Genomic DNA, 25,021 nt, shown 5'->3' with positions numbered 1-25,021 from the left:
TTTCTAATGTCTATCTTTTAGTCTTTACCAGAGCCAACATGATGATGCACACAGGAGCCTTTGTCTCTCTATCCAACCAAGTCTTCCTGCCTTGCTATATTCTTGCTACTCTGATCATCCAGATCCTAGAACAAATAAAGCTCTTTCCCGTGTAGAGACTTTGTGTATAGTATTCTATCTGCTTGGAAGGTTCTTTCACATCTTTTTACATAGGTACCGCATTCTCCTCCTTCAGATTAAGGCTTGAGGGTCACGTCTACAGAGAGAGTTGCTTGGATCTCCCAGTCTCCTTCCTGCCTATACTATTCTTCTCTAGTTTGGTCTATGGCTTGTTTCTTTCAAAGTGTTTTTTAAATAATTTTATTTATTTTCCAATTAATTAATCATTCTCCATTGTGGAACGTAAATTCCATAAAGGCAGGAATTCTGACTCTTCTATTCACCATTTATCCTCAGTGCCTCTTTGTTACAGACTCACCACATGGTAGGCATCCAATAAATATTTGTTGAATAAATAGTGAATTTATACATATTGATGGTCACCTTTTTATTTGGAAGACAAAATATAAAAACCTGAAATTAGTAAAACATGATCAGAAATTTTTATTTTTAAATAAGTTTTTAATGATTCTAACCTTCGGCAGTAATAAAGTTATTTTTATAAGAGAGACAGTAGAGTGAAACATCACTGGAGTAGAAAACAGAAGATCTAGGTTTGTAATTGGATTTTGCCATTTGCTAGCTATGTAGTCACTTAACTTTTATGAAGTTTAGTTTCTTTAAAGGAAAAGTGGGAATAATTAATATATATTCTGTCAAGGGTTGTTGGAAATATCTAATAGGCAATATGTGTGAAAATATCTTACAATGTAGAATTCTAAAAAAAGAAAAGATTTGTGATAGTTAAAAGAATATATAAATATATAAATCCTTTGTATTTATATTTATTTTATTTTATTTTAATTCCAGTATAGTTAAAATAAAGTGTTATGTTTCCGGTATACAATACCGTGATTCAACAATTCCACACATTACCCAGCACTCATCTCAAGTGCCCTCCTTAATCCTCATTACCTATTTTCACACATCCCTCCCACCTACCTACCCCTACATCAATCCTTTAAATCAAATGTTACCACATATATACAACCCTATCACTAACAGAAACTATCCAACATATTTATACCAATTTGTTGATTATGAGTTGTTATTTTCTCCTTCTTATATTACTATTTGCTGGTGTAAACAACTCTAATTGAATTGTAAACAATTCTCAGTCCAACAACTCTATAAGCCTTATTGAATGACGACAATGTTTTCACTGTTATTCTGTTAATCAAAAGTATCCATGCCAAGAACAGATTTTCTTGGATGCCCCCGTACCAAATCCTGACTTGTTTGTGGATGAGTCTTACATTAAAGAAAGAAACAAAAAACAATACCAGACTTCACATACAGTAGTCTCTCATAAAATCTGTTTCCTTACCATGAAATATATTCAAATGACTAAACTGTGGCTTTTTCTCAGACATAAGACAGTAAAATATATAAACTAATAGCTAGTACGCTTTTAGAATAACTAACTTTTAAAAAATGCTGTAGAAAAAAGGAGGATTTCCCCCCTCTGATCAAGTACCCCTTAAAAATGAAGGAGGAGGGAGTGCCTGGGTGGTTCAGAAGGTTAAGGGTCTGCCTTCGAATCAGATCATGATCCCAGGGTCCTGGGATCAAGCCCTGCATCGGGTTTCCAGCTCTGCTTCTCCCTCTCCCACTTGTCTTACTATGTCTCTCTCTGTCAAATAAACAAATAAAATATTTTAAAAATTTTTTTAAAAAATGAAGAAGGGGGAAGAAAAAAACAAAAATAAAATAAAATTGAACAAGGGGTGCCTGTCTGGCCCAGTCAGTAGAGCATGCAACTCTTGATCTCAGGGTCATGAGTTCAAGTCCCACACTGGGTATAGAGCTTACTTTAAAAAAAAAAAAAAAAAAAAGAACAACAAATACATTATATGATATCTAAAATAATGACCATAAAGGAAGAGACTCAAAGTAAAAGAAATTCCATAAAAGCTAATTTAGTATATTATAGATACAAGTAGTTTAAAAGTACTATAGAAACACTTTAGAAATATTAAAGTCTGTACATAAAACAATAACAAAATAGAACAAATCCATGGAGAAGTTTAAGGATTCCATCACAGAGGGGCGCCTGGGTGGCTCAGTGGGTTAAGCCGCTGCCTTCGGCTCAGGTCATGATCTCAGGGTCCTGGGATCCAGTCCCGCATCGGGCTCTCTGCTCAGCAGGGAGCCTGCTTCCTCCTCTCTCTCTCTGCCTGCCTCTCTGCCTACTTGTGATCTCTCTCTGTCAAATAAATAAATAAAATCTTTAAAAAAAAAAAAAAAAAAAAGGATTCCATCACAGATAGGCAAAACCTGGACTGCTAAATTCTGAAGCACTGTGTAATGATTGTGTTCTAAAAAAAAATGAGGGTAAGATCTGGCAAAACCAGAATGTCCACCTAGATACTAGATAAAATCCTCCATGAAACAACTCATTCCAATAGGGATAAACTGGCTATAATATTAATCATTGGGGAAAAACTTTCCTAAGATAATGAAGGATGTGGTTAGTCCATGCTTTTATCTGTAGGTAAATTGACCTGGAAAAACTGTGGTATATGAACTAAGACTAGGCTCCAGAAGACTCTCTAAGCATTTCCAAATTGATTTTATACAGTTGAATCTTTTTCTATGATTTATGAATATGTACTATTAATAACAGTACAGTTATTTTCAGGATGGGTCAAAATATTTCACTGTTGAAAAGCCACAACCAGGGCACCTGGCTGGTTTGGTAGAACTCTTTTTTTTTTTTTTTTTTTTTAATTTATTTGACAGAGAGAGATCACAAGTAGGCAGAGGCAGGCAGAGAGAGAGAGAAAAGGAAGCAGGCTCCCTGCCAAGCAGAGAGCCCGATGTGGGACTCGATCCCGGGACGCGAGATCATGACCTGAGCTGAAGGCAGCGGCTTAACCCACTGAGCCACGCAGGTGCCCTGGTTTGGTAGAACTCTTGATCTTGGGGTTATGTTTGAGCAGCATGTTGGGTGTAGAGATTACTTAAAACCTTTATTGAAATGCCTGGGTGGCTCAGTCCATTAAGCGGCTGCCTTCAGCTCAGGTCATGATCCTGGGATCCTGAGATGAAGTCCCACATTGGGCTTTCTGCTCTCCCTCTCCCTTAGCCCCTACCCCTGCTCTTCTCTCTCTCAAATAAATATATAAAACATTTTTTTAAAACTTCACTTATTTAATTTTTTTTTTAAAGATTTTATTTATTTATTTGACAGACAGAGATCACAAGTAGGCAGAGAGGCAGGCAGAGAGAGAGAGAGAGAGAGAGGAAGCAGGCTTCCTGTGGAGCAGAGAGCCCGATGCGGGGCTCAATCCCAGGACCCTGAGATCATGACCCGAGCCGAAGGCAGCAGCCCAAACCACTAAGCCACCCAGGCGCCCCTAAAACTTCACTTATTTTAATTTAAAAGTTTTTTAAAAAGATTTTATTTATTTATTTGAGAGAGAGAGCGCTGCACAAGTGGGGCAACGGGCAGAGGGAGAGGAAGAAACAGACTCTCCACTAAGCAGGGAGCTGGACTTGATCCCAGCACCCTAACATCATGACCTGAGCTGAAGTCAGACGCTTAACTGACTGAGCCACCTAGCTGCCCCCAAAATAAAACCTTTAAAAAACAAAACAGGGGTGCCTGGTTGGCTCAGTCAGTTAAGCCAGTCGGTTAAGTCAGTTAAGTCCAATTCTTGGTTTCAGCTCAGGTGGTGATCTCATGGGTGTGAGATGGATCCCTGTGTCGGGCTCTGGGCTCATCAAGGAGTCTGCTGAAGATCTCTCTCCCTCTCCTGCTCCTTTCTGTGCACGTTTTCTCTTCCTCTCTCAAATAAATAAATAAATCTTAAAAAGACTTCTTTTAATCTCAGAAATCCTTCTTGCCTATGGCTTCAAAGGTTAATGACATCAGTAAATGCTATAGAGTATCTTATATTGCTTTTCACTAATTTCTCTTATTAACTGAAGACATGTGTAGTAGATACAATATTATTCATAGATTAGATACTGATTTTGCACCACAGGCAGAATGTGGGATTCACTGAACATTAGGTAAGTAGGATGTAAAAAGTTATTATAACTACTCACCTCTTATTTTTAAAAATGGCAAAAAAGTTATAGAGAACTTTTCAGTAAAGAGGTTTATGAGGGATTTTGAATGATGTCAAGGCTAGGACTTAAACCAAAGTCTCCACACACACAAAATTTAAAGCTTGTTGATGTTAGTGTTACCCTCCTGAGCTGATTTATTTAGAGAAAGGACAGATACTATTTTTAAGAATATGAATGACAAATGTACTGTTATTTGATGCATGGCCCGAAACTCATAATTTCTTTATTTTACACCTGACTCAAAAATATAGAAGTAAATAAATACTCATTTTTATTATTTCTCTGGCTTACTGCAAATCTTAATAATGATAGCAAATACATACACAATGCTATATATAAGCCAAGTACCATCCCAAGTGTTTTACACATATTAACCCAAGAATCAGAATTCCAATTCTCACATAGACACATTCTCCTTATTTGCAGGCTTTATTCTGTTAGGACAAAGAATTCCCTATAGACATGAGACTTCAGCAACTAAAACAGCCATTGTCAATTAAGAAATATGGTTTTTTTTTTTTTTTTTTAAAGATTTTATTTATTTATTTGACAGAGAGAAATCACAAGTAGGTAGAGAGGCAGGCAGAGAGAGAGAGGAGGAAGCAGGCTCCCTGCTGAGCAGAGAGCCCGATGCGGGACTCGATCCCAGGACCCTGAGATCATGACCTGAGCCGAAGGCAGCGGCTTAACCACTGAGCCACCCAGGCGCCCAGAAATATGGTTTTTTAATTACCAATTTTTTTTCTGCATATCATAGCTCAAACTCTTTTGTTCCTGAATTATTTCAATGCTGGAAAAACTAAATTTCACATAAGAATAGGAACTTTGATAAACTAGCAGGAACACACTGCTACACTCACAATTCATTCATATATTGAAATTCAAGGATATGAGTGCCCAATTCAAAAGTCATGTGTCAGGAAAATGTTCATGGTGTAAAATATTATGGACCTTAAACCCATTGCAAAACTTTCAGACTGCTTTACCTCTGTCAATTCCAGAGCTTTATTGTAGCCCATTGAATGCAGAGTTACCCAAAGGTCACGAGGATCTCCTTCTCGATCATTGGCTTCCATTAGATTCAGATCCATAAAGCCCTGTCTTGTTAGTTCATTCTTCTTTGTATCAAAATTGTCTGTAAAAACAATGAAAAGTTTCTCTGTTACATAATTTTTTAAAGATTGATTTAGTTATTTCAGAGAAAGAGCAAGTGAGCTGGGGAAGGGACAAAGGAAGAACAAGAGAGAGAAGCAGACACCCTGAGAAGCACAGACTCCAGTGAGGGCTCTAGCCCACAACCCTGAGATCACGCCCTGAGCCAAAATCCAGATTCGGATGCTCAACTGACCGAGCCACCCAAGTGCCCTTCTTACATAATTTTAAAAGTCATACAGCTAATAAAAGGCCTATGTGTATTATTACTCATAATTATTTATTTTAAAGTATGCCTTCCTATGATTCCATGAACAATATAAAAATGGAATGAAAATAAGTCAATTGGAGAAAGAGAACTATCATATGATCTCCCTGATATGAGGAAATAGAGATGCAACATGGGGGGCTTGAAGGGTAGGAAAAGAATAAATGAAACAAGATGGGATCAGGAGGGAGACAAACCATAAGAGACTCTTAATGTCACAAAACAAACTGAGGGGGGGCCAGGGGGAAGGGGGAAGGGAGAGGGTGGTGAGGTTATGGACATTGGGGAGGGTATGTACTATGATGAGTGCTGTGAAGTGTGTAAACCTGGCGATTCACAGACCTGTACCCCTGGGGCTAATACATTATATGTTTATAAAAAATTTTCAAAAAGTTAAAAAAAAAAAAAAGGAATGAAAATGGCTCAAAACATACTAGTGATAGCAAACAGGATCCAACAGCACATTAAAAAGATTATCCACCATGACCAGATGGGATTCATCCCTGGGTTACAAGGATGGTTCAACATTCGCAAATCAATCAATGTGATAGAACAAATCAATAAAAGAAGAGAGACGATTCACATGGTCCTCTCAATTGATGCAGAAAAAGCATCTGACAAAATTCAGCATCAGTTCCTGATTAAAACACTTCAAAGTTTAGGGATAGAGGGAACATTCCTGAACTTCATAAAATCTATCCATGAAAGACCCACAGCAAATATCATCCTCAATTGGAAAAAGCTCGCAGCCTTCCCATTGAGATCAGGAACACGACAAGGATGCCCACTCTCACCACTCTTGTTCAACATAGTATTAGAAGTCCTAGCAACAGCAATCAGACAACAAAGAGAAATAAAAGGTATCCAAATTGGCAATGAAGAAGTCAAACCCTCTCTCTTCGCAGATGACATGATTCTTTATATGGAAAACCCAAAAGACTCCACCCCCAAACTACTAGAACTCATACAGCAATTCAGTAATGTGGCAGGATACAAAGTCAATGTACAGAAATCAGTGGCTTTCTTATACACTAACAATAAAAATACAGAAAGGGAAATTAGAGAATCGATTCCATTTACTATAGCACCAAGAACCATAAGATACCTGGGAATAAACCTAACCAAAGAGGTAAAGGATCTGTACTCAAGGAACTACAGAAGTCTCATGAAAAAAATTGAAGAAGACACAAAAAGATGGAAGACCATTCCATGCTCTTGGATCGGAAGAATAAACATTATTAAAATGTCTCTACTGCCTAGGGCAATCTATACTTTTAATGCCATTCCGATCAAAATTCCACCGGTATTTTTCAAAGAACTGGAGCAAATAATCCAAAAATTTGTATGGAATCAGAAGAGACCCCAAATCACTAAGGAAAGGTTGAAAAGCAAAAATAAAACTGGGGGCATCACGTTACCTGATTTCAAGCTTTACTACAAAGCTATGATCACTAAGACAGCATGGTACTGGCATAAAAACAGACACATAGACCAGAAGAACAGAGCAGAGAGCCCAGATATGGACCCTCAACTCTATGGTCAAATAATCTTCGACAAAGCAGGAAAACATATACAGTGGAAAAAAGACAGTCTCAATAAATGGTGCTGGGAAAATTGGACAGCTATATGTAGAAGAATGAAACTCGACCATTCTCTTACACCGTACACAAAGATAAACTTGAAATGGATAAAAGACCTCAATGTGAGACAGTAATCCATCAGAATCCTAGAGGAGAACTTAGACAATAACCTCTTTGATATCAGCCACAGCAACCTCTTTCAAGATATGTCTCCAAAGGCAAAGGAAACAAAAGCAAAAATGAACTTTTGGGACTTCATCAAGATCAAAAGCTTCTGCACAGCAAAGGAAATAGTCACAAAACAAAGAGGCAACCCAAAGAATCAGAGAAGATATTTGCAAATGACAGTACAGACAAAAGGTTGATATCCAGGATCTATAAAGAACTCCTCAAACTCAACACACACAAAACAGATAATCATATCAAAAAATGGGCAGAAGATATGAACAGACACTTCTCCAATGAAGACATACAAATGGCTATCAGACACATGAAAAAATGTTCATCATCACTAGCCATCAGGGAGATTCAAATTAAAACCACATTGAGATACCACCTTATACCAGTTAGAATGGCCAAAATTAGTAAGACAGGAAACAACGTGTGTTGGAGAGGATGTGGAGAAAGGGGAACCCTCTTACACTGTTGGTAGAAATGCAAGTTGGTGCAGCCACTTTGGAGAACAGTGTGGAGATTCCTCAAGAAATTAAAAATAGAGCTTCCCTATGACCCTGCAATTGCACTACTGGGTATTTACCCCAAAGATACAGATATAGTGAAAAGAAGGGCCATCTGTACCCCAATGTTTATAGCAGCAATGGCCATGGTCGCCAAACTGTGGAAAGAACCAAGATGCCCTTCAATGGACGAATGGATAAGGAAGATATATGGTCCATATACACTACGGAGTATTATGCCTCTATCAGAAAGGATGAATACCCAACTTTTGTAGCAATGTGGACAGGACTGGAAGAGATTAAGCTGAGTGAAATAAGTGAACCAGAGAAAGTAAATTATCATATGGTTTCACTTATTTGTGGAGCATAACAAATAGCATGGAGGACAAGAGGAGATGGACAGGAGAAGGGAGTTGAGGGAAATTGGAAGGGGAGGTGAACCATGAGAGACTATGGACTCTTGAAAAACAATCTGAGGGTTTTGAAGGGGGGGGCGGGAGGTTAGGGGATCCAGGTGGTGGATATTGGAGAGGGCATGTATTGCATGGAGCACGGGGTGTGGTGCAAAAAGAATGAATACTGTTACACTGAAAAGAAATTAAAAAAAAAAAAATGCTAGTGAATTATCATTTCAGTTTCCCACAACTCAGCACAAAGCACCATCATAGTTCATGATTTGAATCATAAGGAAATTGTCATTTTTCTGGGTAAGTCCCAACCTGCTTGCTTATCTAGAGTATATACTGATACATATTTTTAAAAATTAAAATGCTTCATATATGTTTGCCACCTAAACACAGGAGAACCTGGATGAATATGATGTAATACCTCCTAAACTACTGGTGTGTCAAAAAGGGAGATGTGGATGGTGCCAGGTTTAAGGAGACTGCTATATGCCTAACTACTCTAATTTTAACCAAATTGCCCTTTGGTCCTTAAAAAACTGTCAGATAATGGGAAACACTTTCGGTTCTATGAATGTCCCAGACAAATAAATCTACGTATATCCATTTTAACATTATTTGTAAGTAAAACTAAATTCACCTAGAAATATCTACACATGTATCATTCCTGAATTTGTCTATTATATGGATAACAAACAACTACTCACCTTGGCTTATATTCTGTTAACTGCCCTACAATAAGAAAGATTTTATTTTCCAGCTTCCAACTGTAATATACCCAAGGAAAATAGGTATTCCTTACGTAAGATATCTCTTTTGGATGCATTATTGTGAAAAAAGCAGCAGAAACATAACAATTTAAAACTGATTAGTAGTTTAATAGTAGTATAATTGATTAATGGTATTACTAGATTAATAATTTATAGAATTTGGAAAGTGCAAAGAACTTCTGCAAGAAAAAAAGTAAATGTAGATTAAATTAGGTCATAGAAATGGTAATGATCAGGGCACCTGGGTGGCTCAGTGGGTTAAAGCCTCTGCCTTCACCTCAGGTAGTCCTGGGATTGAGCCCGGAATCAGGCTCTCTGCTCAGCACGGAGCCTGCTTCCTCCTCTCTCTCTGTCCGCCTCTCTGCCTACTTGTGATCTCTGTCTGTCAAATAAATAAATAAAATCTTTTAAAAAAATGGTAGCCATCAAACTGGGGGCTGGAGCTATAATGTAATAAAGTAAGATGAAAAAAATAATTGATATCAATACAACAAAATTATTACTTCCAAGAAAAATATATATAGATACTATACTATAGAGACTATCAATAAGTAATCTACTTTTAAAACTTAAAATTCTCAATCCTCCATTACCTTTTTATAAATTCATTAATACCCAACAATAAGATTTTCTTTAAAGCTATATAGTATTCAAGACAGTGTGACAATGGCAAAAAAATTAGGCACATAGATCAGTGGAACAAAACAGAGAAACCAGAAAAAGACCCACACAAATATAGTGAACTGATATTTGACAAAGGAGCAAAGTCAATTTAAAGGGAAAAAGGATAGTTTTTGTTTTTGTTTATTTTATTTATTTTTTATTTGGAAAAAGGATAGTTTTATCAATAAATGGTGCTAAAACAACTGGATATCCACAAGTAAAAAAATAAATATAGACAAAGACCTTACATATGTCGCAAAAATCAACTAAAATGGGTCACAGACCCAAAACACAAATCTATAAAACTTCTGGAAGATAACAGGAGAAAATTTGGGTGACTTGTGTTTGGCTATGTGTTTTTAGATACAACACCAAAAGCACACAATCCAAAAGCATAACATATGAAAAGAAAAAACACCTCAATCAAAAAATGGGCAAAAGATCTGATAGACATCTCACCAAACAAGAGATAGATGGTAAATAAGCATATGAGAAGATCATGTGTCATTAAGGAATTGCAAATTAAAGCAACAAGATACACACCTATATTCTAGGCTAAAATCCAAAAAACTAACACCACCAAATGCAGATGCTCATTCATTCCTGGTGGAAATACAAAATGGGACAGCCAGTTTGGAAGACAATTTGGCAGTTCTTTCAAAATTAAACATAGTTTTATTGTACCAGCAATCAATGAATTGAAATGAATTGAAACAAGTTGAAAACTATACATGCACAAAAATATGCACGTAAGTATTTTTGTTATTAAAGATTTCACTTATTTATTTGACAGACAGAGAACACAAGCAGGGGGAGCAGGAGAGGGAGAAGCAGGCTCCCTGCTGAGCTGGGAGTCCAATGAAGGGCTCAGTCCTAGGACCCTGGGATCATGACCTGAGCAGAAGGCAGATGCTTAACCAGCTGACTGAGCCACCCAGGCACCCCTGCCCATGAATATTAATAGCAGCTACATTCACAATTACCAAAAATTCAAAATAACCAACGTGTCTTTTAATAGGTGAATGAATAAACAAACTATAGTACCTTCATACAATAGAATTATTACTTAGCGCTAAGCGCTGAGCTGTCAAGTCAAAAAAAGAAATCTAAATACATCTGCTAAGTGAAAGAAGCCAGTCTGTAAAGGCTACATACTATATGATACTCCAACAAGGCACTCTGGAAGAGGCAAAACTGTAGAGACAGTAAAAAGATCAGTGGTTTTGCCAGGGGTTTGAAGGGATGAATAGATACATGAGTAGCTAGAACACAAGGGATTTTTAAGGCAATGAAATTACTCTGTATGATACTATAAATGGCAGGTACATGACATTATATATTTGCTAAAATCCAGAGAACTGTACAGTACAATATAACCCTAATATAAGCTATGGATTTTAGTTAGTAAAAATGCATTAGTATTGGTTCATCAATTCTAACAATTGTATCAAAGTAATGCAAGATGTTAAAAGTAGGGGAAATTCGTAGAGGGTGGAAAAAGAATATATGAGAGATCTAGTGAATCCTTACTATAAACCTAAAACTACTCTAAAAATAAAGTCTATTAAAAAATAATAAAAATAAAGGTACTTTTAAGTTTAAAAAGTTTATTATCTTACAGATAAATAACACAGATTCATATTATCAAGGAGGATAGATAAAATTAATATTATGTATGATTAGAAAAACAAAAATTTTTAGAACTTAAAAAGCCTAATTCTTTTCAGTATTATTAACACTGGTGAAGGAGAATCCCCTCTAAATCATTTTTTAAGTCAACCAGACTTGGGGACTTTTTTTTTTTTTTTTTAATTTTATTTATTTATTTGACAGACAGAGATCACAAGTAGGCAGAGAGGCAGGCAGAGAGAGAGAGAAGGAAGCAGGCTCCCTGCTGAGCAGAGAGCCCGATGCGGGACTCGATCCCAGGACCCTGAGATCATGACCCGAGCCGAAGGCAGCGGCTTAACCCACTGAGCCACCCAGGAGCCCTGGGGACTTTTTTTATAGCAGGGGATTTAAGGTTCTGGTATTTAATTGCCTGGATGAGAAACTCAGCTGTGAAATTTTCTTGCTGTTTGATCAGATGACTTACTGTCTTTGATTCTGTTTTCCTTATTTGTAAAATAAGAAATAATAGGATATACCTCAGAGAGTTGATGTATAGAAGTATTTCCAACTGGGGGCACCTGGGTAGCTCAGTTGGTAAAGCATCTGACTCTTGATTTTGGCTCAGGTCATGATCTCACCTCAGATCATGATATCACGGTTGTTAGGTTGAGCCCTGCAATGGGTTCTGTGCTGGGTGTGGAGCCTGCTTAAGATTATCTCTCCTCCTCCCTCTGCCCCCCCCCCCACTTCTCTTAAAAAAAAAACAAAAAAACAAAAGAAGTACTTCCAACTGGTATATGGTAAATTTTCAAAAAAAAATGTTAACTATCATTCTACCAATTAAATTATTATTATTTTTTAAAAGATTGTATTTATTTATTTGACAGACAAAGATTACAAGTAGGCAGAGAGGCAGGCAGAGAGGGAGGAGGAAGCAGGATCCCTGCTGAGCAGAGAGCCTAAGGTGGGGCTCATCCCAGGACCGTGGGATCATAATCTAAGCCGAAGGCAGAGGCTTAACCCACTGAGCCACCCAGGCACCCCTATTATTATTTTTTTTTAAGGAGGTTTCAAGCAGGGCCTGAGCTCGTGACCCTAAGACAAAGACCTGAGCTGAGATCAAAAGTCAGATGTTTAACTGACTGAGCCAGCTAGGCTCCCCCAATTATGAAACTAAAATTTTATTCATCAAAAACTTTACCCTAAGAAAATCCTAATTATGATTCACTCTTATTGAATGTGCTCTAGTGCCAACAATAATCAAAAGATTGTATCATTAAAGTTGCAAGATGATTATATCTTCCTAAAACTATTCTGTGTATTATCAATCTTGTTATTCAAAGTTTAATAGTATAAACCAACATGTATTTCTTATTCCTGATTATATTACATAAACTTCCAGTTAAAAAGATATATTTATGTGGGACGCCTGAGTGGCTCAGATGGCTGAGCATCTGCCTTCAGATCAGGTCCTGAACTCAGCATCTTGGGATCAAGCCCTGCAGTTGGGGCTCCCTGCTCAGTGGGGAGCCTGATTCTTCCTCTTCCTCTGCCATTCCCTCTGCTTGTGCTCTCTGACTCTATCTCTCTGTCAAATAAAGTCTTCACAGAAAAAAAAATATATATTTTTGAAAATCTTTCTATTAATATTTCTACTTTATTTGCTGTTTAGATAGACAGATTTATAAGAATCCCACCTGGCTCACTGACTTTGCCAACCTTAAACCGTCTTAAGAACCAAAGGAGTAGGACACATTACTACCCCAGTGATACCAATATGTGAGTTAATCTGTCTTCTGAATGCATTCTGGTTTTCTTATTCAGTGATCTATAGCTGGCTATGGCTTTTTGGTTTTCCCCTTTGATCTTTCAGTCCTTGGCTTAAATATGTAAGTCCTCCTCTCTTCCCAGACTTCTCCTAAGAGATAACAGAATTTGTCTCATCCTCAGTATTTTTCTTTGCCTACCTTGGTATTTTTGGTGTCCATACCTCCAAGGATGTACTTTCTCCCCCCTGTTCAATGGGGAGACTGCTTCTCCCTCTCCTCTCTGCTCATCTTCTCTCTCTTGCTATCTTGTCTCTCTCTCTCTCAAATAAATAAATAAAATCTTAAAAAAAAAAAAAAGGAACTTTCTGGAAACTGCTTAATTTTTAGTAAAACTCTAGCCTGTTAGTTCTTTGATGCCCTGTCCTGGGCACAATTCGGGGCTCTCAACCACTTCAGTCCCATTATTATCAAGAGCTGGGACAAATTTTTTTTCCATTCTAAGCTCCAAAGAGCATAGGCTAAAAATGAAATTATATTTAAGTAATTGATATTTTAACTTAAATACTATACCAACTATCAATCTAAGGAAAATAAATGTTTATGTTTTTATGGTCTACAAACAATGTTACTACTTTAAAAAAAAAAAAGAGATTTTACTTATTAGAGAGAGAGGGAGAGCATGAGCATGAGTATGGGGAGTAAGGGCAGGCAGAGGGAGAGGAAGAACCAGGATCTCCTCTGAGCAGGGAGCCCAACGTGGGGCTCTATCCCAGGACCCTGGGATCATGACCTGAGCCAAAAGTAGAAGCTTAACTGACTAAGCCACCCAGGCACCCCTCAATGCTATTACTTTTTAACTGTCCTAATTGCCCTAATAATATTCTATGGAGAAGTTTAACATTTTACTTCTTAAGAATGAAAAGACACTACATATTTTTATGTATCCACTAAGAAAAAGAAAAGTGCAGGGTACCAGGGTGGCTCAGTCAGTTAAGTGGCTGACTTAATTTCGGCTCATGTCATGATCTCAGGGTCACAGGATCAAGCTCCACATTAGGTTTGGTGTTCAGAACAAAGTCTGCTTGTCCCTCTCCCTCCTCTTACTTGTGTACTCTCTCTCTCTCACATAAATAAATAAAATCTTAAAAAAAAAAAAAAAAAAAAAGGAAAAAGACAAGTGCTTACCACGGCAGACAGCCCAAGCATCTTCATCACATTTCTCACCACTTGTTCTCAATTCAAAAAAATTATATTCTTCAAGGCTTAGAAGACCATTTCCATCTAAATCAATTACTTCAAATATATCTAATAAAGTTGACCTAAAATTACAAAAATAAGAAATTATTTGTCTTCAAGACAACTAGACTAAAATGAAGTAATATCAAGGCATTAAACAATTTTTTAAAACTAAATGTACCCAGATATATTTCTTACTAAGTCTACTTGAGATAAACAAGCTTCTGAAACAACCATATCTCAACACATAGTAGGACCTTAATGAATAGTAATACCCTCCTTTTCTTCCCCTTTCTCCAATCTACTCTCTTCTTCTTCTACCTAATGTTATTATATCTATCTAGGGGATGAGAGAGCCACCTAAATATTTGGATTTCATATTTGATAGTTATCTAAATTAACAGAGCAACTAGCAGGATCTATTTCCAAGGCAGTGCCTACCTAGTCAGGTAGAAATCTGTAGATGTGTGACTAAAGTTGACTTGCTAAATGCAACCCAGAAATGAAAGGCAACTAAAGTTGACTTGCTAAATGCAACCCAGAAATGAAAGGCAACTAAAGTTGACTTGCTAAATGCAACCCAGAAATGAAAGGCAATCCCAGATCTGTGAATGGAAAATAATTTTCAAATGCCCAGTGAGTGAGTTGAGTTACTGAATTCGAATCTAGGGGTCTTGGCTGGCCAAAGGAAAGGATGGAAGACAGGCTATTGATCTATAACCTGTTTAGATGTTATAGTTCTAGCCTTAATAAACAAAACTTACCTAAATTCTTTTGTAAGAGATAATTCCCCTGTTTCATCTCTATACACAAGTTGGGCCTCTTCAGTTATTGGTTTTATTTCTTTCTTCAGCCTACAGCCAGTTGTGGAAGGGATTAACCAATAAATTCCAGGTCCTAGTTCTCCAGTCCACCCAAACACCTTTTCTCAAAAGAATTAGAAAACAACAACCACCATGAATCTTACTAACTTTTGATCTTTCTTCTGAAAGAGAAGTGTTAAAAGTAATTTATCGATATTCACCAACTCTATTATGCTTCTGTTAATCTTTTACAGGCTTCAAAATCTTTTTATGGGGGAGCCTGGGTGGCTTAGTTGTTAAATGCCTGCCTCCAGCTCAGGTTATGATTGAGCCCCACATCAGGGTCCCTGCTGGGCAGGAAGCCTGCTTCTCCCTCTCCCACTCCCTCTGCTTCTGTTCCCTCTCTCACTGTGTCTTTCTCTGTCAAATAAATAAATAAAATCTTAAAAAAAAACTTTTTGTTAATGGTAGCCCTGGCACAAGACCATTAGATGTAGTTCATAATATATTTTAAAAACAAATGCCTAACAGTATAGTAGTAAGAAGTTACATAATTTCTCAATCTTCCTCACTAATCTTCAAAAATGTTTGTGATGCAATTATCTTCAACAGAAAGCAGAGATCTTAGAATAATTTTTCAGTCACAATTCCCTAGTTTGATTCAAAACAAAATATTCGAAACAAAAATATGTGATTTGTAAATTAGATTTCAATTACCGAAATTAAAAATATTTCAAGAGTTCACTATTTATATGAACTAGCCACATTTGTAAGAGTGAAATTATGTAGACAGAAGCACTGGAATTCTACTATCATTTATATAATATGGACTATAAAACAAGATGGTAGAATCCCAGATAAACCTACCTTACACAAAATTCTTTTCCATCACAGTATATTTATGAGTGCCAGGACATTTGTATGGGAAACATTTTATTCTTCTGTTTCATAAAAGAAAGTATAATGGCATCTCTCTATGGAACTTCTAGGTGTGTTCTGGAACCAAACGGCTACTTATAAAACCTAGGGGTTATCTCTGTCAAATACATTAAGCATTTCTCATGGTGTATAATAGCAAGCAAACAGCTATTTGCCCTTCAGCACAGAATCGCCTTAGGGAATTCTACCCAGGATTGTATCCAAAAACTTCCAAAATGCAGATGTATTTTAGATCATCCTGGGGACTCATACACAAAATAAAGTTGCTTATATGAATTCTGGGATCAGCCCTATTTCTGCTCTCACAAGTCAGCAGAACCATAATCATTCTAAAGTAACAACATTCTATCTCGATACAAGAGTAATCCAGTAAAACTAGGGTCAGGTCATTTTGAAGCCTAACGATTGACCAAATCCCTCCTTGGGAAACCATAATCTTATAAACTGGTCAGATTTAGGCTGATATCTAGGAGTGAGAAGCAGTTCCTGCTGTTTCCTAATACATGTTATCCTGATAATTTCCCTATCTCCACATATAATCTTGAGCTGCCACGGTGGATGGCAAATGGAAAGTCTTTCATGGGCACAAAACTTTGCTTAAAGAAAATTGTGAAACTAAAACTAAAGCTAAAAATCTTTTTTTTTTTTTTTTTTTAAAGATTTTATTTATTTGACAGAGAGAGATTACAAGTAGGCAGAGAGGCAGGCAGGGAGAGAGGAAGGGAAGCAGGCTCCCTGCTGAGCAGAGAGCCCGATGCGGGACTCGATCCCAGGACCCTGAGATCATGACCTGAGCCGAAGGCAGCGGCTTAACCCACTGAGCCACCCAGGCGCCCAAGCTAAAAATCTTTTGTAAATATGACACATTACAGAGAAACAGAAGCCGATATAGTAAAAAGGTAAATAGAAACTCATTCAAAGTTTATTACAGGCTTGCTATGTACTAACATTTTTATACATGCAATATCATAAGAAAGCAATTTTATCCAAAACAAAATGGGAAAAGCTATTGTTTTAGACAATGCTTTATCTTGAACTTAACTTTGTAGTCAGTTCTGAAGAAGAGTTTCATCAAAACATTAGCTTCTGTCATTTTATTTGTTTCTTGCCTATAACTATTCTTGCCTGTTAGGAAGCCTACAATAAAGACTTTTATACAACATTCCATCAGGGAAATGTTTGTCTGCCGCTGGACCTATATAAAGATTAAATATGATACTGCAGTAAGCCCTTGAATAGTATTATTCCTGTTGTTGTGTAGCAGATGTATTTTGTAGTCCTCATAAAATAAATAGCCACATTTATGTATCTGCCTCACATATTTGGCCTCTGAGTAAATATATAATTAGGAAAGATCAGAACAACCCCACAGGCAACATATAAAATCATTTAAAAGCATTCCTTCAGATCAATCTATTTTTGAACCCATGAGTCAAGCCTGAGGATAGTAATCTTGAAGTTTTTCTTTTTTGCAGTAGGATTATAAGAAAGACAAACATCTAAAGCAACTTTTCCAAAGTCTTGAATTGCTTATATTTAGGGAAAAAATCCACTGGCATCAATAATTTTCATTGCATATAAAAAAAAATGTTCACATGTGAGTCATCTGGGCATTTAGAGAAGAAGAAAGTGAAGTAAAATGTCATACAACTTATAAGTTATGAAGCCAAGACTACTAATCAATCCTTAGTTCTTAATCTCAGCAAACAAGAAAAAAATCCAACACAATTAATGAGATATATAATATGCATAGTGCTTAAGTAATGTATATACCCTAACTGGAGGGGAAGATACAAAAATTAAAAACAAATATAGAAAAACTACTATTTTCCCCAAACTTGAGATCATATTTTATTTTCAAATTAAACATTAGGAAATAAATATGTATACTTCTCTATTTCGTAGTTCAGTAAAACACATGAGTTGTAGATTTGCTTGACTCTCATTTTCCTTAAGAATATATAAGGCAGTATCAACTGATATCCAAGGGGATGGTTTTCCTAGAAACAAAAAACCCAAACATCTTAAAATAAGCAATTACTACTTACTCTTTCCTATGTAAATAGAAGCTGGTGGTTTCTTTCCCCTTTAGATTTTTTTTTTAAAGAAATACATAACCCGTTTTTATATAGAAATACATAACCCTTTTTTATATAGAAACATCACAACATCTATAACTATATACAGGGACCTTGCTAGAAATATTGTCTATACTTACTTTCTAAAAATCAGAACTTTTCTTAAATTTATCAGAAAGCTGAGGTTGCAAGGCCTGAAATCCAAGGAAAAACAAACCCTTTCCAAGAGATGATATTCAAGCACTAGCTTACCTATGGAAAGGCACTGGGGGAAAAGATGTTAGACCCCACCTATGTGCTGGCAACTCCATAATTTACATCTTCAACTGGAACCTTTTCTTTGAACTTTAGACCCATATAATCAACTGCCTATTTGACATTTCCACTTGAACTTCTATGTCTAAAACTGACCTTCTCCAACCCCTTAAAAAAAAGCAACTGTCCATCTATATTCTTTCTCAGTCTCAGTAAATAGTAATTCATCCTCCAGTTGCTATACTTCCAATCAAGCCAAAAATCTTGAAATCATCTTTAACTTTTTTCTTCTCCTGCATATGATAGCCAGTCTTCAGGAAATCCTGTGGTTTAGCCTTCAAAATATATCCAGGATACCCACTTCTTACCACTTCTACATTTCTGATTCAAAGTATCAGCAGTACCTTCCTATAAGTCTATAATAGCATCATAGCTGGACCCCTTACATGCACTTGGGTACCCTTCAATCTATTTCCAATATAGCAACCTGATTGCTTTTGTTAAAATATGTCAGGTTATGTACGATCTCTACTCAAAATCCTCTCATGGAGTTGAGAGTTGGATTAATGTTGCTCCTACCCTAACAATAAGAAACAGTACATAAATCATAATTTCTTATTCCTTGAACTCATCAGAGCTGAGGTCCCAGGGTAACCAAGTAGTATGAAATCCAAGAAAAGGCACACCCTTCCAGGAAGAGAGGAGATGCAAGCACTGGCCTATCTGTAGTGCAGCATGGCAGACTAGATGTCAGGCACCATATAAATGGAAAAAGAAAAGAAAGAGCAGAAGAAATATTTGAAGAAATAAAAGTGGAAAATTTTTCTAAAAATAATGAAAGACAGTAAGTCAAAAATCCAAGCAGAATAAATACAAACACACTCCACAATAACAGCATCAACGAGAAAAACAAAAGTACCTAGACATATATTCAAACAGTTGTAAATTAAAGATAAAGAAAAAATCATGAGGGCAGCCACGGGAAAAATCCTCCTAACATTCCTCATTTCTCTCAGAAGCCCGAGTCTTTATTATGGCAAAAACAAACCAACAAACAAAATCATTTCTACCCCATTTTGTCCTGGTTCCTCCCTGTCTTCATCTCCTGCTTTATTCCTTCATTCTCCTAGCTCATTCTAGCCATTCTAGTGACCTTGCTATTCTTCTAACACCAGTCACACTCTCACCTCAGAGCATCTGATTAGAGTATCCCCTCTATGTGGAACGCTTGGCCACCTACCACTCTTCACCCATCCTTTCCACCAGCCCTATATCCAGAAAACTTACTCCCTTGCCTTCTGTGGAAGACAACAGAAATGGCTACCCTCTCTATATTCACAGCACATTACAATGCAACTTTGCAGCTCCTCCAACAAGAGAAAAGTCTAGTTCTCTATGTTATAAATCTGGACTTGCTTATAACCTGCTGTGAACAACAGAATGTAGCAAAAGCCTCAGGAAGCCCTAAGTGCTTCTGCTTTTTCTTTGAGATCCCTGTTACATGAAGAGAACAAGTCCAGGCTAACTCACTAAAAGGTAAGAGATTAAATGGGGCAGAGTCCAGTTGTCCCAGCTGAGACCTCACATAGACTAGCCAAGACCAGTAAAGCCAGCAATGACCTAACCTGCAGCTGATCACAGATGCATGAGTGAGTCCTACAGAAAAAAACAAAGCACAACTCAAAACAAAATAACTATTTAGCAAACCTGCTTACTAGTGAATAACTAGTAATTGTTTTAAGCCACTGAGTTTTGGGGTAATTTGTTATATAGCAGTTGATAATTGTTACACCTCTTTCAAAGTCTTTGCTCAAAGGTCAGCTTCTTAATGAAGTATACACTAACCACTCCATTTCAATGGCAACTCATATTCCCTCAGGTTTCACAATGCCTTATCCCTCTCTATTTTCCCATAGGACTTGTCACTTTCTAATATGCCCTACCATTTACTATTTATTATGTTTATTATTTATTATTAGTTTCCCCCACTAGAATGTAAGTTCATAAGGGCAAGAAGTTTTGTCTTTTTTGTACTCTGTTGTTGTTGTACCTGTACTCTTATGTATCCTAAACACCTAAAATGATATTTGATATATAAAGCCCTCAATTGGTAACTGATAAATTATTGAATAAAGGATCTCCTTCATAAGAATATGGAGAATTAACATCTGCATTGAATATGCAGGCCTATCTTGATACTTTTATCTAAAAAAGTGATAATTGTAATTGTCACTTAAAAGCATCAACCACCAAATGTTTTAAGTATCTCATAAGATACACAGTAAAAACTTTTATAATCTCTACCTTAGGAAGAAAAAAGAACAGAATGGGGAAGATTCATCTAGTTATAAAGTAAGTATTTTCTTATTATGTAAACATAATAAAATAAAAATAAAAATTGATATTTAGAATAATCAACATTAAAAGGATATCTAGGGAAAGTACCCTTATAGACATTTTCACTAATTAAAAATACAATAACCATTTCAGACACTAGGAGATTAATTTGTACCTAACATTTAAATACAAAAAAACAATATTACCATGAATGCAAAGATTAATAAAGGTTGTTTGCAGCTCATATTGGCACAAATTATGTTCCTATAAAACTTCTCTTAAACATATGAATTTTAAAAATTCACAAATGGAAAAGCTAAAAATTAGTAAATAAAGCGAATTCTATGTCATGAGGAAACCAGTGTACACTTTGTTCTGCTTTTAAATGAATTAAAATATAACATGCTTTAAACATAACAAAAAACAACTTAAATACTTTGCAAAATATGATAACATAGTCCAAATATAAACTAATTCTTTCTTGAAGTATATGTAACTATGTTTCTTAGGTAGACTATTTTCTTTACTAAGGCTACCAAATATCTACATAAATATTTTCAAAGAGGGCATAAATTGAGATTTTAAAAATACATGAAAAACTTAAAACTTGCCTTCAACTTGACTCAGGTTTAATGGTTTAATTGTTAGATAAACCATGGATCTCTGAGCTATTTGCATCCTATATTGATGACTAATGATTTCACCATCTTCTTCTAAGAAAAAGCAACCTTTTGACTGTACACATTGCCACTCCTGAAATGAAGGGAAAAAAATTTTTTTTCAAATACTTAGTAAATGTTTCTAGCATGCAGAATAATAAAGAAAAACTGAGGAGGATATAAAAGAAATGTCAAATATAGCACTGATCTCCAGGAATCTGCGATATCCTTAAGAGGTAAAACAAACAGAAAACCAACCTAACATAATCCAATTATAATTGACAGTAGTACACGGTTAGAACAAGAAAATAATCACGTGCAAAATAATAACTCTAGTTCCTAAAATAATGCCTGGCACACTGTAGGTATTCAATAGTGCCTGACTGATGGGGGGTGGTGCTTGGGCATCGATGTAAACGGAGAGGGCAATCTATGAACCATATCTTGAAGGATTAGCAGAGTTTATGAAAAGCTAGGAAAAGAAATCATGGAAAAAAGAAGAAAGACAAAGTTCATGAGAGTGAGGGAAGTATGGAAACTGTGTAATAAATTAAAATGGTGCTAGAGGGGCACCTAGGTGGCTCAGCTGGTTGAGTGTCCCTCCAGGTCTCAGTTTTGGCTCAGGTCATGATCTCATGGGTCATGAGATCAAGGACCCTCCCCACTTTCCATAATGAGTCAGGCTCTGCACTCAGCAGGGTATCTGCTTGAGGATTCTTTCCCTCTGCCCCTCCCACCACTCATGTGCTCTCTCACTCGATCTCTCTCTCTCAAATAAATAAATCTTTTTAAAAAATGCTGCCATGATAATTAGGGCAGGATTAGTGCTTGGAACATGGTAAAAATAATTAAGGACCACTAAAACTGATGTTAAAAGGAAAAGTAATGACTTTGTATTTAAAAGTTAAAGTATATGACAACCAAAATTATCTTTACAAGCCCAGGTAACCCAAACAATACTGATTAAGTTTTACAGATATAAAAAAAATGCTCAAAAACATCAATTTTGAGAAAACGTTCTATGTGATCATTTCTGCTATTTCTGGTTACCCAAATCCCTTCTGGTTGAAACCGAAAGCTCCAGGAGCTCTCAACTAGAATTAAATAAAACTCGAAGATGATGCCATATGCAAAAAATAAAAATTCTCCATTGAAGATATGAGAAATTGTGTCATTGCCATAAATGTGTACAAAAATACCCTTCAATTTATCATTATAGGCTTGTCTACCTATAATATAAAACATTTCTGTTCTATTCCTAATGAATTCCAAACATATTTACAAGGTTTTGAAATGACTTTATAAAAAAGGAGTTTGTGGGCGCCTGGGTGGCTCAGTGGGTTAAGCCGCTGCCTACAGCTCAGGTCATGATCTCAGAGTCCTGGGATCGAGTCCCGCATCGGGCTCTCTGCTCAGCAGAGAGCCTGCTTCCCTCTCTCTCTCTCTCTGCCTGCCTCTCCATCTACTTGTGATTTCTCTCTGTCAAATAAATAAATAAAATCTTAAAAAAAAAAATAAAAAAGGAGTTTGAAAAATTATCTGGGAGGATATTTAAATAATAAGCCCAAGACTTTAATCATATTAAGAAAGCTACTGAAACCATACGCATTAGCTATATACAATATATAAAAAACACTAGGAATTGATTATAGAATTACTTACTATGGCACTAAAAAGGGGAGAACAAAGATAATTTACAGAGAATGACTTCTCACCCACTTTGTTAATTTATTATTTTTTAAAAAGATTTTATTTATTCATTTGACAGACACAGCAAGAGAGAACACAAGTGGGGAAGTGGGAGAAGAAGCAGGCTCCTCACCCAGGAGGGAGCCCAGTGCAGGGCTTGATCCCACAATCCTGGGATCATGACCTGAGCTGAAGGTAGACGCTTAAAGACTGAGCCACCCAAGTGCCCCACACCCACTTTTTTTTTAAATTAATTTTTAAATTTTTTAATAAACATATATTTTTATCCCCAGGGGTACGGGTCTGTGAATCTCCAGGTTTACACATTTTGCAGCACTTACCATAGCATATACCCTCCCCAATGTCCATAACCACACCACCCTCTCCCGATCACCCTCCCCCCAGCAAACCTCAGTTTTTTTTGTGAGGTTAAGAGTCTCTTATGGTTTGTCTCCCTCCAGATCCCATCTTGTTTCATTTATTCTTTTCTTACCCCCCAAACCCCCCACATTGCATCTCCACTTCCTCCTATCAGAGCGATGACATGATAGTTGTCTTTCTCTGATTGACGTATTTCGCAATACCTTGTAGTTCCATCCACGTCGTCGCAAATGGCAAGATTTCATTTCTTTTGATGGCTGCATAGCATTCCATTGATACCACATCTTCTTCATCCATTCATCTGTTGATGGATATCGAGGTTCTTTCCATAGTTTGGCTATTATGGACATTGCTGCTATAAACATTCGGGAGCACGTGTCCCTTCAGATCATTACGTTTGTATCTTTAGGGTAAATAACCAGTAGTGCAACTGCTGGGTCATAGGATAGCTCTATTTTCAGCTTTTTGAGGAATCTCCATGCTGTTTTCCAGAGTGGTTGCACCAACTTGCATTCCCACCAAGAGTGTAGGAGGGTTTCCCTTTCTCCGCATCCTCGCCAACACCTGTCATTTCCTGACTTGTTAATCTGAGCCATTCTGATTGGTGTGAGGTGATATCTCATTGTGGTTTTGATTTGTATCTCCCTGATGCCAAGTGACATGGAGCACTTTTTCATGTGTCTGTTGGCCATCTGGATGTCTTCTTTGCAGAAATGTCTGTTTATGTCTTCTGCCCATTTCTTGATGGGATTATTTGTTCTTTGGGTGTTGAGTTGGATAAGTTCTTTATAGATTTTTGGATACTAGCCCTTTATCTGATATGTCATTTGTGAGTATCTTCTCCCATTCTCTCAGTTGTCTTTCGGTTTCATTGACTGTATTCTTTCTTGTGCAAAAGCTTTTGATCTTGATGAGGTCCAAATAGTTCATTTTTGCCCTTGCTTCCCTTGCTTTTGGCAACGTTTCTAGGAAGAAGTTGCTGTGGCTGAGGTCAAAGAGGTTGCTGCCTGTGTTTTTCTCAAAATTTTGATGGATTCCTGTATCACACTGAGGTCTTTCATCCATTTTGAGGCTATTTTTGTGTGTGGGGTAAGGAAATGGCCCAGTTACATTTTTCTGCATGTGGCTGTCCAATTTTCCCAACAACATTTGTTGAAGAGACTGTCTTTTTTCCATTGGACATTCCTTCCTGCTTTGTAGAAGATTAGTTGACCATAGAGTTGAGGGTCTATTTCTGGGCTCTCTATTCTGTTCCATTGATCCATGTGTCTTTTTTTGTGCCAGTACCATACTGTTTTGATGATGACAGCTTTGTAATAGAGATTGAAGTCTGGAATTGTGATACCACCAACTTTGGCTTTCTTGTTCAATATTCCTTTGGCTATTCGAGGTCTTTTCTGGTTCTATATAAATTTTAGGACTATTTGTTCCATTTCTTTGAAAAAAGTGGAAGGGATTTTGATAAGGATTGCATTAAATGTGTAGATTGGTTTAGGTAGTATAGATATTTTCTC

The 25,021-nt window shown here is 36.7% G+C and overlaps 1 protein-coding gene across 3 annotated transcripts in view; it reads right to left on the bottom strand.

The window, feature by feature from the left end:
• Positions 1-25,021, bottom strand: part of EFCAB7 (EF-hand calcium binding domain 7) — a 51,606-nt gene that overhangs the window by 4,263 nt on the left and 22,322 nt on the right. For all 3 annotated transcript variants that reach the window (XM_082687845.1, XM_082687846.1, XM_082687844.1), the window contains 5 exons: positions 21,390-21,531; positions 17,999-18,108; positions 15,131-15,288; positions 14,316-14,449; positions 5,223-5,371 (listed from right to left, as the gene is read on the bottom strand). In XM_082687845.1, coding sequence (XP_082543971.1) covers positions 5,223-5,371; positions 14,316-14,449; positions 15,131-15,288; positions 17,999-18,108; positions 21,390-21,531 — 693 coding nt within the window. The remainder of the gene's footprint in view (positions 1-5,222; positions 5,372-14,315; positions 14,450-15,130; positions 15,289-17,998; positions 18,109-21,389; positions 21,532-25,021) is intronic.

Source organism: Mustela nivalis (assembly GCF_964662115.1).
Source record: "Mustela nivalis genome assembly, chromosome: 10".
NCBI classification, from domain to species: Eukaryota; Metazoa; Chordata; class Mammalia; order Carnivora; family Mustelidae; genus Mustela; species Mustela nivalis.
The sequence above is the reverse complement of the archived record's forward strand: the minus strand, read 5'-3'. Positions and strand labels throughout refer to the sequence as shown.